The 13515-nt window shown below is 37.3% G+C and overlaps 1 protein-coding gene across 1 annotated transcript; it reads right to left on the bottom strand.

Moving 5' to 3' along the window:
* Nucleotides 1-1375: 1375 nt before the first annotated feature.
* On the bottom strand, nucleotides 1376-13108 carry nvd (cholesterol 7-desaturase nvd). The gene is made up of 9 exons (XM_073090812.1): nucleotides 13050-13108; nucleotides 9035-9274; nucleotides 8152-8335; nucleotides 7434-7619; nucleotides 6668-6840; nucleotides 5636-5741; nucleotides 4959-5083; nucleotides 4281-4451; nucleotides 1376-1737 (listed from the first exon to the last, which is right to left on the bottom strand). The coding sequence occupies exons 2-9, from the start codon at nucleotides 9272-9274 to the stop codon at nucleotides 1573-1575; spliced, it is 1350 nt and encodes a 449-aa protein (XP_072946913.1). The 5' UTR covers nucleotides 13050-13108; the 3' UTR covers nucleotides 1376-1572.
* Nucleotides 13109-13515: the final 407 nt, after the last annotated feature.

Below are 13515 nucleotides of genomic sequence, written 5' to 3'. Positions count from 1 at the left end.
CAGAAGAAACAAAAAAATACAAAATTAATAAGGTATAGTCCGCGAAAAACTGGTAGTCCGCTCTGAATATAGAAATAAATCGCGTCACCATAGCAAATTGTATGACTACACCTGCTCTCAACAACTTCTGAGCGGACTAGCAGTTTGGCGCGGACTATACATACTTAATTAATAAAAGCACTCTAATATTTAACTTTCTTACTAACTAGCACCATTTTGTACATACAATCTTACTTAAATTAATACAATATTTTGTTCTTTTGCCTAGGCAATATGAATATAAGAGCAATATGAACATGAAAGCAATATGAATAACTAAAAAATCATATACGGTGCGTCCGTACCATCACAGTTGTCATAGAAAATTTGACCAAAATTCCGATATCAAACTCAGAACGATACTTTAGAATATGGTAGAACCCTTTGTGGTACGACTCCGGCGGCACCACCGCCACACCTATTTCTGCCAAATAACAGCAGTGTTAGGCGCTGCTGTGTTTCGTTTTGAAGGGTGTGGTAAGAGGGACATACTTTTCCGAGGCGTTCCAGCTGTCCTCAGGGGTAGCGACGCATGGGTGGTCGACCTCAGGTAGGAATATCTAATCCTATCTGGGGTTGATTACAGATGTCCATGGGCGGCAGTAGCCACTTACCATCAGGTGGACTGATACTCCTGTATTATAAAAAAAACCCTATTATTTAACAGCACACCTTTTTTTTGGTCAAGATTTTTGGTCACAAAAAGTAATCTAATTAAAATTAATTCAAATTAATAACATATTATTAGTATCTGAAAAAGTCATAATATAGAACTTAATAATAATTACATCACCTATTTTACCTCTAAAAATATTTTCACATTTTAAATTTGTATCAAAAATGAGATTTAAAACTGCATATAGCGCCATCTCTTGTCAACTAACTTGTGATAAATAGAAATTCTTTAACATTGCACTATAAGTAATATTATATTTCTTACGGTACATTCTATTTACAATCTATGTCAATGTAACGCCATCTATTACCGAATAGCGAGAACTACGAATTAATTTACAATTCTAACTTATTTTGCAATTTCGTCCCGCCCTTCAATAGATTATATTACTGTGTTTTGAGAACACTTAACTAAATCTACGTATCTGTATTGTCGTCAAAACATTACTGTCCCACTGCTGGGCACGGGTCTCCTCTCAGAGGATTAGGCCATAGTCCACCGCGCTGGACAAGTGCGTATTGGTAGACTTCATACCTGTGAAAACTTTTTAACTCAGGTGTATGTCTCCTCACGATGTTTTGTTTCAACGATATAGCAAGTGAATAGTTAGTTTCTAGCGTGCACATAACTTTAGAAGATCGATAATAATATAAGTGCATGGACACGAACCTCGGCCTCCCGACTAAGACCTTATTTTATCACATATTTTGCGTACATTTGTAAATATCAACGTCTTTCAACAAAGTTTATCAACGATTTTTTATAACATATAGTGCCATCTATTATCGAGTAGCGACATCACTAAGCTTCCAACGATTTTTCGTACATGTAGTTCCATCTAGTACCGAGTAGCGGCATCACCAGTCCAATTTATTTTGCAGCGCGTCTCGCAAGGGAATACTATTCTCTGTATAAAACTGTGAGAACCAAGTTCTGAAGGCGCGTATAGATTTGTCAGTTTTGACGTAAGCAGGCGAGCTGACGTACTGCTTGTTGTTCCAGATGGCCACGTCTCGTTGGAACTGTAAATAAATTAAATATTTTAATGAAGTTAATAGCATTTATTTATTTATTTATTTATTTATTTGTTAATAGTTGCACCAACGAAGTAATCACTGACAAATCCATTGTACAATTTATATGTATAAAAGCAGTAAGTTTCACTTCACTTATAGGTGCAAACGGCATGCAATAGAAAAACAAGTAAGAATACGTAACAAAATTATAAATTAACTAAAACATTAATACCTACAATTTAAAAAAATAAATCGGATAATATGCGACAAGAATTATATATTTCTCAAATAAGTTTCTTTCCGTCCGTTATTAATAAGTAATCCAATTTTTTTTAAAGACTGAAATGACATATGTTGTTTTTTTATTAAATATAGAAGTACCAGACGAGCATGATGTCCATTTGATGTTAAGTAACTACTGCCGTATGGACATCTATAATAAGCCCCAGATAGGATTAACTTAACCTGAAGTAGATCAAAGATGCGTCGATACTTCTGAGGTCTAATGGAACACCTCGGAAAAATATGTCTCCCTTACCACACTTCAAATCAGAACACAGCAGCGCTACACTGCTGTTATAACAGAAATAGTAGTGGTGCCGCCGGATTCGGACCATAGTGTTTTACCATCATCTATCATCATCGTATTACCCGATAAGCTTCGGCATACACCAAGTACCCCAAGTAAGTATTTAAATATCTGACATACAACAATTTAAGTCCCAATTGACAACATGGTTACAAGAGAAGGTGGTAGAAAAGAAGGTGGTTGAAGGTGGTAGAACCCTTTGTGGTTCGACTCCGGCGGCACCACCGCCACACCTATTTCTACCTAATAACAGCAGTGTTGGCGCTGCTGTGTTCCGGTTTGAAGGGTGTGGTAAGGGAGACATACTTTTCCGAGGCGTTCCAGCTTAGTCCTCAGGGGTAGCGGTGCATCTGTGGCCGTCCTCAGGTAGGCATATCTAATCCTATCTGGGGTTGATTACAGATGTCCATGGGCGGCAGTAGCCACTTACCATCAGGTGGACTGCATGCTCGTCTGCTACTCCTATATTATAAAAAAAAAGAGAAATGCTTTTATACAATTAATGAGTACTTAGATTTTAAGACATAATTGAAAGTAATGAAAATTAATTTGACTAAAAATTACTCTTTTATTTGTTTGACATATTATAATAATTTAATTTATATTGGTAAATTGACATTTTAAAGAAATTTAGTATATCGTGTTGTTTGTGATAATTATTATATTATTTAAAAATAAATTATAGTGTACATAATACCTATTTAGACATAACTGACTGATAATTTGCATGCTAACGAGGCAGGATAAGAGAACTGTATAATTTTAAGAGCATTTGTTAACCTTATTCTAGCAAATAAAGATATATGAATACCAAAGAACGCTGCAGTGGTCGGCGTGTATACTTTATGAATGACTCTTTGTAACAATGATGTACCACCATCATCCGTCCGATTATCGTATCCCATCTGACCTTATTATTATTTATCTTAGGATTATTTTATACTGTCCCTGTAGTTCCGGGACCAGAATAGGGCTACGGTATCCCCTGCTTGTCGTAAGAGGCGACTGAAAGGGGCTTCCGGGGTTGCGGGCGGCTAGAGTGGGAGCTCGAACCGCCCGGCTAGTGACCCCGGGAAGGACAGCGGTATGTGTGGTCGCGTACCGTCGTGCCCACCAGACGGTGTGGCGAGCGTCAAGTTCACCTGGGCAGAGCCCGATGGGGCAACGCGCTAAGAGGACTCCGATTGCGTTTCTTTGGAGATCCCGGAGTCCTTTACGCAGCGCCGAGGACGGCCACCGGGGGGGGGGGGGGGGGGGGTTAGTGCGGTAAGAATTCCACATAACCCCGTGCCGCTCCCACGGCATAGGGTACCCTTTGAAGGTTTCCCCCTCGTAACCAAAAAAAAAGGATTATTTAATACAGATCGAACAGGGTATTCGGGATAAAATAATCCGATCCAACCAACCAATAAGATCCGGCATTGTTTAATATCATCTGATCCGATACGGTACAAGATCTGGTACGAACCGATCCGATCCGATCTGATGCGATCCGGCATTATCTAGTTACGTCCAATCCGATACAAACCTGCATTATCCATTTGGCTTTATCTAGTATGATCCGATCCGATACAAGACCTAGTAACAATTGATACGATCTAGCATTATCCATCCGGCATCATTTAGTATCATACGATCCGATACGTTACAAGATCTGGCAAGACTCCGGCGGCACCACCGCTTCACCTATTTCTACCTAATAACAGCAGTGTTAGACGCTGCTGTGTTCCGGTTTGAAGAGTGTGGTAAGGGAGACAGACTTTTCCGAGGCGTTCCAGCTTAGTCCTCAGGGGTAGCGGCGCATCTGTGGCAGACCTCAGGTAGGAATATCTAATCCTTTCTGGGGTTGATTACAGATGTCCATGGGCGGCAGTAGCCACTTACCATCAGGTGGACTGCATGCTCGTCTGCTACTCCTATATTATAAAAAAAAAAGAAAAAAAATCCGATCCGACATTACCTGATAAGCTTCAGCGTACACCAAGTATCCGCCAAAGAACGCCGTAGCAGCCGGTGTGTATACTTTATGTATAACTCTTTGTAACAGCGGTGCCAACGGTGTGACGGATTGTACCACCATCATCCGTCCGATTATCGTGTCGAAGAACAGTCGTACATGGCCGGGACCGATCTAAAAGTCAGATAAATTCAATTTGAAAACATGGTAATTGCCAAACATGGTAATGAAAGGTGGTAGAACGATTTGTAGTTTGAGTCCGGCGGCACCACCGCCACACATATCTGTCTTATAACAGCAGTGTTAAACGCTGCTGTGTTCTGGTTTGCAGTGTGGTAAGAGAGACATTTTCCGAGGCGCTCCAGCTTATTCTTCAGAAGTACCTGTGCATTTGTGGCCTACCTCATAGGAATATCTAATCCTATCTGGGGTTGATTACAGATGTCCATGGGCGTCTGTAGCCACTTACCATCAGGTGGAATGCATGCTTGTCTACTACTCCTATATTATTAAAACAGAAACCCTCATATTCTGAGAGAATATGGGGAGAGAACTTGGCAAAATGAAAGCGTGTCTGAACCTAGGAACTCCAAAAAATGACAGAGTTTTATCAACTAAACTAGTCTCTGTTCTAGGCTATTATCTAGGCTTATATGTATGAACCAAATGAATTATTCTAACCTGATTTACAACAACGTTAAGGGGAAATACATTATATTTCATGATAATGTATTTTTGAACTATGTTTATCGTTGCTTTGTGCTCTTCAGTTCCCTTAATCCATTCTGCAGACCACGAGTGATGTCCTGAAAATTACAAAATAAATTTAAAATAGTCTTCTGGATACAAATATTTATTAAAAAATTGAAAGTGAAAAAATATGGGACCTATAAAGTTGCCTTGAGGGAGGCTAATATATTTTTAAAGCAATTTTACAATTTTACGAAGTATTTAAACAAAACAAAGTAAAATACTGAATAAATATTTTAGACTAAAATTATCATGGAATGGAGACATAAATATTGAGAAGGGTACCAAAATGTTCTTTTTAACGGTAAGTCACTGCCGTATGGACATCTTTAACCAACTCCATAATGGACAGGTTCTACCTGAAGCCGATCACAGATGCGTTTCCGCTACTAGGAACTAAGATGATCATCCGACATCACAGCCGATATCCACATATTCCATCGAAACATACACCTGCTTCATCCTAGAAACAGGTGTGGCAGTGGTATATTCTTGGTTGAAGAATATTGATCTGCTATCTTTCAAATTTCATCAATCAATCATCAAAGTTACCATCTAACTATCAAAGTAACTAAGAAACAAGTAAGTAAGAAACGAATTTAACTTACCAATAAAATTATTGAGAATTGGATATTTATTTCCGATATCCGTGAAAAATGATGTAGCATGCACAGCGTTCAAATGAGCCACATCAGCACCATTTTCTGGTATTTCCTGATGACAATAATTTAAGTTAAGTAATCATTTTATGTAGTGATAGCCTAGTGGTTAAGAAACTCGTCCTCTCGATCGAGGGGTCTGAGGTTCAAATCCCAGGCACCTCTGATTTTCAAAGTTATGTGCGTATTAGAAATTAATTATCACTTGCTAAACGGTGAAGGAAAACATCGTGAGGAAACCTGCATACCTGAGAGATATTATAAAAAATAACTCAAAGGTATGTGAAGTCTACCAATACGCTCTTGGCCAGCGCGTGGACTATGGCCTAATCCTTCTCATTATAAGAGGAGACCCTTGCCCAGTAGTGGGACAGTAACGGGTTGATGATGATTCATTTTGTTTTAGCTTCAACTGCTGACATTACTGTGCTATGTTCTGTTTCAAAATTGGGGATGGATCTCCTCTCAAAGTGCAAAGAGTTTAGACCAAAGTCTACCACGCTGGCTAAGTACGTATTGGTAGACTTCACATAGCTTTAAGAACTTTTTTATCAGACTTTTTAAGCTTGTAGGTTTCCTAACAGTGTTTTTAAACCCAGAGAAGATTAGAATACTTAAGGTTTGCCACAGCATTGCTACGCCTGAGGTCTATGTTGGAATGCCTCGTATAACTGAACCTATCCAGTATCTTCAAACCAGAACACAGCAGCGCTACACTGCTGTTATAACAGAAATAGGTGTGGCGGTGGTGCCGCCGGAGTTAAACCACGAATAGTTCTACTATCTATATCATTTGCAATATTTTATCAGTTCTAACCAAGCTTACTCATATTCATACTCTTCATACTTATAGCAACCGGTATGCTATTAATACTAGCATACCTGTGATCAAAAAACACACCTAAAACTTCACAACTAATAATTTAACTGTTTTAATAACTTTTTACTTCAAAAATCCTAAAATATTTGCAAATTTCTTACCTGTATATGAGCATTGACAAGGAAATCATTTCGTCCCCTGTACCCCCAGGATTTCAACTCGGGGACCTCTTCGACCCTCCACAGGGGGTCGCGTCCATCAGCGTCATACCACACCCATACAGCGCCATCTACCTCCATGGTGGGGTATGTTTTGATGGAAATTCCCTTGGGAACTGAAAATTTTATAGATTTTAATTTCATGAGCATATAATTTGTGTATATGTTCATAATTAATTATAATAAAACTAAGATATTTTAAATATGTTTTCTACGAATGTAATAATTATAAATTTATTACATTCGTAGAATATTTCTTGAGTGTCTAATTGTACATGTACAGTGGATACTGCCGCCTATGGACATCTGTAATCTACTAAATTGGAACGCCTCACAAATATACATATTATATTGCATATTATTGAGAACGTTTGTGAACTAAGATCCATGTAATTTAAATAAATTGTGCTAATGACCATTCCGTATTATTGTAAAAACTTCGTAAGATAGTTAGTCAGAAATGAACAGAAATGTCAAATCAAATCAAATAAAAAGCTTTATTTGCCACAAAGTACAAATCTCTGTTGAAAATGTATCGTATAGGCACATGATTTACCTTTTTTTACCGTACTGGCAAGTTTGATGCAATGATCTCTAACACACTTTAAACTGGTCTAAAACTTATAACGTTATTTTGATTACAAGCAGCGCCTCTATCGGTAAAAAGTAAAATTACAAAAAAATATATAAAAAAATTAAATGTGTTTACCATTTTCAACCCCAGGAACGCTGACACAACTCCCGTTTTCCCCGAATTTCCACTGATGGAAGGGACATTGGATGCAGTTGCCACATACATACCCCCCAACCCCCAAATTAGCGCCCAGATGTGGGCAATATGCATCCACAATACGGGCAATACCGTCTTCACCGCGGTACACGCAAAAATTTAAGCCTGAAACAATAAATAATATGAGAAACATAAACAAAATGGTTAAAAATGTTGTAAATATAATTTTTATAATTTGAAAGTACATAATAATATGTTATTTGTACTGTTCCATTATATATATATATTTTTTTGAATAATGTTTGTAACTACTCGATACTAGATGGCGTTGTAATCAATTATTATCAAATAACTCATTCAATTATTGAGTTTTTAGTTCACATTGTACAGTGCACACCCAATAAAATACAAATATGTAATTGACGGCACAGTAAAATGATAAATAGTATATTTTAATTGTGTTTTTTTTATAATTTTTACAATTAAATGAATTAAATTTTACTTTAAAAACAAACTATTAATTTTTAGCTACTCACCACTACATGGCACTAAAACTAATTTAATTTGATATTATGAACAAATATTAAGCTATAGCTACTCGACGCTAGATGTCACTAAAACCAATTTAATTTTATATTATGAACAAATATTAATCTTTAGCTAGTCGACACTAGATGTCACTAAAACCAATACTTACCCAAGGCATCCACAGGCATAACGCATCCAATCTTTAAATCCCTGCTTTCAACCAACGCAAACCATCCGTTGGGGTAGGGTGGGGGTGCTTTAGATCCAATTTTTCTTGCGTTCTGGGCCCTAGCAATGTGTTTAGCTCGGTCCGGACCTTGGGGTATATGGTCGTAGCCCACGTCTGTTAGCTCCTGAAATTACAAATATATTTTTATTTGTGGTTCTTTTCATAAAGCGCGGCGGATGAAGTTTACGTCGTTCTATTTGTCTATGATTGGAATTCAAATTTGAAAATGCAAAATGGAATGGTTTAGATTAAGATTTTCTAAAATGCAACGAAGTATTACGTTAATTATTGTTTTAAATTTTAAATGAAAAATAATTTACTTGTACATTTGATTGTCCCTTTAAAAGGTTTTTATCGGAAAATAGCAAAGCAGATACATGAGGTAGGTAATACTTAATTCTAAGGGGTATCTTATTATACTCTTTGCTCAGGGGTAGCAACTCGGTGACCGACCACAGATAAGACTCTAATCTAATCTAGGATTGTTTGATATTCATACAGCAGTGATTTACCATCAATTGGACTGCATGTTCGCTACTTCTATATTACAAATAATTATTGTTTAAAAACTAAAAACCACGTTCACATCGCACAAGGAAAATCGTTAATCCTGATTCCTGACGATCCTGACGACAGTAAAATTAAAATTGTGTATTGTCATCGGTTCTCGATAAGTGTTCAACATTTTAAATTAATTGGACCGTTTAAATTGGGTAAAAATCGAGTCCAAAGATTCCGTTACATACATACAGGTCAAGCTAATAAAAGCGTGGTAAAAATAACCGAATTAGTTATAATACTACTATAAACAGTTAAAACTTACCTTAAAATAGTACACAGGGCTCCAATAAGATTTATAAATAACAAACAAAACTAAAAATAATATCACAGATAATACAATAAAATTAAAATGTTTATACACAAACTCTATCACTGATCTTAAAAACATAAAAAATAAATGGATTGTGAAAAGAATAATATCTTCTGAATTTCCCTTGAAAATGTCTGTTGGGCATTTCGTGGCCTCATTTTCTTTTAGAAACTCCATTATTTTTATTTGCATCTGAAAAATATATGTTATATAAGTTAAGTATAAAGGTTTTTAAAGGTGGTAGAACCCTTTGAGGTTCGACTCCGGCACCACCGCCACACCTATTTCTGTTATAACAGCAGTGTAGTGCTGCTGTGTTCTGGTTTGAAGTGCGGTAAGAGACACACTTTTCCGAAGCGTTCCAGCTTAGTCTTCAGGGGTAGCGGCGCGGTGGCCGACCTCTGGTAGGAAACTAATCCTATCTGGGGTTGATTAGGAATGTCTATGGGCGGCAGTAGCTTACCATCAGTGTTACCATTAGTGCAAAACTGCTAGTCCGCTCTGAATATAAAAATGAATCGCGTCGCCATAGCAAATTGTATGGCTACACCTACCTGCTCGCAACAATTTCAGAGCGGACTAATAGTTTGGCGCGGACTATAAAAACGGAGATAACCTTCAAACCAAAAAAAGGCGCCTTATACACTCACAGCCCCATAGTAAGACTCCCTTTATCATGGGTGCCATGGACACATACATACTAATACACAAACACCCAGACCCAGGACAAAAATCTAAGTTAAAGATATATGTCTGACCGGGGAACGAACCAGGAACCTGTGCGTCGGACCGGTACGACCGCTCCGCCACGCGCAACAGCAGCTACACTGCTGTAAAATACTGTGACAGTGGTGCCTCCGGAGTCGAAACAAACGTTCTATAATATGACTGTTTTTGTGTGACAATGGTGCCTTAGGAGTGTAAACAAACTCAACAATTTGAAAACACCCTTTGTGGTTCGACTCCGGCGGCACCACCACCACACCTATTCCTACCTAGTAACAGCAGTGTTAGGCGCTGCTGTGTTCCGGTTTGAAGGGTGTGGTAAGGGAGACAGACTTTTCCAAGGCGTTCCAGCTTAGTCCTCAGGAGTAGCGGCGATCTGTGGCCGACCTCAGGTAGGAATATCTAATCCTATCTGGGGTTGATTACAGAGCCATGAGCGGCAGTAGCTTACCATCAGATGGACTGCATGCTCGTCTGCTACTCCTATATTATAAAAAAAAGTAAAAACTCTTACCTATTTACAAAATCCACATCACGAAAATGTACAATTTGAAATATTTTTGCGAAAGTTCAAAGTATAATTCAACTATAGATAAATTATATACTCGCATAACTACTAACCTATATGAGTAAGTATTTCCAAGAATTAAAGCCTTATTTCTTGGTAGTGGTGCTAAAATAACGCCACGAGAGGTTTCATATTTCTACACTTCCGTAATCAAATTTCAACCTTGTTTTAATCTAGCGTCAGCGAAATAAACGGGTTTTTCGACTTAGTAACAATATATTCGATACATATATGCATAATGAGTATATACTTAAGTGAAAACAATATATTGAAAGGATTCTCGAAAATAACCGAGTTAAAAGAAACTTTAAGATTTATTGTATTTTCAATAAAATAAAAGTATGAAATACTGCAGTCGGCCATCTTGTCTGAAACGCTAATCGGAGCGAATGAGGAGGTGTGTTACTGAATTGCTTTAAGTTTTCTATGGGATATCAAAGTTGATAAACAGTGATAGCCTAGTGGTGAAGAAACCCTGCCTCTCGATCGAGGGGTCTGAGGTTCAAATCCCAGGCACCTCTGAATTTTCGTAATTATGTGCGTATTAGAAATTAATTATTATCACTTGCTTAAACGGCGAAGGAAAACATCGTGATGAAACCTGCATACCTGACAGATTTAAAAAAATCTCAAAAGGTATGTGAAGTCTACCAATACGCACTTGGTCAGCGCGGTGGACTATGGCCTAATCCTTCTTATTCTGAGAGGAGACCCGTGCCCAGCAGTGGGACAAACAAAGAACGTTTTTTAAGAAATATCAGTGCAGGATTCCTCACGATATTTTCCTTCACCATTTAGAGCAAGTAACAATTAATTACTAATACGCATATGACAAAAACATGATACGTGACTGAGATTCGAACTTGGAACCCCCCGAGTTCCTAGCCTTTCGACGCCACTAGCGGTCACCCATGTAACTTTATTTGCATATGACGTTGCTTAACTTCTTAGATCGATTGATCTATATAAGCTACTTGTAAGATTGTACTTGCAATGATATAAGTGCAAATACTATGCACTCAAGAATTATAGTATAAAAACTAAAACCACGCTAAAATCGCACAAGGAAAATAATTAATCCTAATTCCTGACGATCCTGATGAGGGGAATGGGATAAAATTATTTTAATCGTGTATTGTCATCGGTTCTTGATAATTGTTAAAAATTTTAAATTAATCGGACCGTTCAAAGTGGGTAAAAATCGAGTTCAAAGATTCCGTTACATGCATACAGGTCAAGCTAATAAAAGCGTGGTAAAAATGGAATCAGGCGTGTTACTTTCAACTCCCTCTCATCCTGACATCGACACTACTGCCATCTACCGGGTACGGTAAACAAGAGTCAATGTTACATTGGATAGTTTGACAATTTAGGGTTCCGTACCAAAAGGGTAAAAACGGAATCCTATTGCTAAGACTTTGCTGTCTGTCCGTCTGTCCGTCTGTTACAGGGCTCTATCTCCGGAACCATAATAGGCAGATATTTGAAATTTTTACAGAGGATGCATAATGACGGGAGCTATAAAAACAAATACTAATAAAATACAGTTTAAAAAACGTCAAACCACGCTACAATTGCACGAGGAAAATCGTTAACCTTGACGATCCTGATGAGGTGAATGGGACAAATTATTAAAATCGTGTATTGTCATCGGTTCTTGATAAGTATTCAAAAAATTAAATCAATCGGACCGTTCAAAGTGAGTAAAAATCGAGTTCAAAGATTCCGTTACATACATACAGGTCAAGCTAATAAAAGCGTGGTAAACATAAAAAAAGTCGAAAATAAATGGGGTTCGCCATACAAAAAACAGCTATTTCTCGAAGTTTTTCGCTTTATCTATTGAACCGTAATAGATAGACAGTTCAAATTTTCACAATTTACTTCTATGGCTGGTATAATAACAAATAATAAATAAAATAAAAAAATTGGTACGGAACCCTCCGGTGCGAGTTCCACTTGCACTTAGCCAATTTATTATTAAGTCATTGTTATTCTATATCTTATATATAAAGTTCTCGTGTCACAATGTTAGTTACCGTACTCCTCCGAAACGGCTTTAACGATTTGCCCAATTTTATATGCATATTCAGTAGGTCTGAGAATCGGCTATCTATTTTTCATACCCCTAAGTGATAAGGATTGTTCACCCTTAACATTTTATTATTTATATGGCAACACAACGTTTGCCAGGTCAGCTAGTAAAGGTATAATATATTCCACAGTAAATATTTGAAATTCAATCGAAATTTGAATTTGAAAATCGTAATGGCGTCGTTCTTGTATTTCAAAATCAGAATTGACAATATTGTATTAATATTTAGTAAGATGATCCTTCGTGGTTCGTCCCTTTTTATAATATAGGAGTAGCAGACGAACACGCAAACTCCATGGTAAGTCTACTACTATGGACATCTTTAATCCCAGATAAGATTAGATTCCTACCTGAGGTCAGCTACCGCGCCGCTACCCCTGAGCACTAAGCTGGAACGCCTCGGAAAAGTATGTCTCTTACCACACTTCAAACCAGAACACAGCATCTACACTGCTGTTATAACAGAAATAGGTGTGGCGGTGGTATCACCACCTTCAAATTGTTGATTGATCTTTGATAGCCAGTTTGGATTAATTTTATTAATAACAGTTAGTGATTAAAACGGTAGGGTTACTTACCAAAGTGACATGTCTCAAATTTGCTTTTTTTTATTGTTGACCACAAGCGCGTGTGGTCACCACCGCGTGTTCAATATAACTGGCATTTATCTCAACCGTTCCCAGATATATCCCCCATGTAATAGATTCAATAATTTGAATCACAAATTTCGTTTTACCCTGATGCATGGCATTTTTTCGAAATTTTAAATAAATCTGTTTAATTCGGCAATTTCTAGAAAGCTCTCGAAAATAATCATCAAATCAAATCATTTTTTTATTCAAAATAGGTTCTTTACAGAGCATTTTTTGAATGTCAATACAACCACCACTTCACGAGGTGTTTCGTTATGGAGAAGCAGCGAAAGAAACTCCATAACACACATCTTTTTAAAAAGTTATTTACAATGGTAAACTTAACCTAATGGTACATGTGGTGCTGGAGCTACTTCAGACCACACAGTTTTATCAGTCAAATAATCACTTA

The sequence above is a fragment of the Epargyreus clarus genome, unplaced genomic scaffold (assembly GCF_041222505.1).
Source record: "Epargyreus clarus isolate Ecla_fem2 unplaced genomic scaffold, WU_Ecla_fem_2.2 ptg000033l, whole genome shotgun sequence".
Lineage (NCBI taxonomy): Eukaryota > Metazoa > Arthropoda > Insecta > Lepidoptera > Hesperiidae > Epargyreus > Epargyreus clarus.
This window is presented reverse-complemented; position numbering and strand designations above follow the sequence as displayed.

Excerpts from the sequence above, each read along its gene's own strand:
- nvd (XM_073090812.1), bottom strand. The coding sequence starts at position 9,274 with ATGCAAATAAAAATAATGGAGTTTCTAAAAGAAAATGAGGCCACGAAA. Across the intron at positions 5,742-6,667 it reads TTGTCAATGCTCATATACAG|GAAATACCAGAAAATGGTGC; the intron begins GTAAGAAATTTG and ends TATTGTCATCAG. Across the intron at positions 5,084-5,635 it reads AATTCTCAATAATTTTATTG|GACATCACTCGTGGTCTGCA; the intron begins GTAAGTTAAATT and ends TGTAATTTTCAG.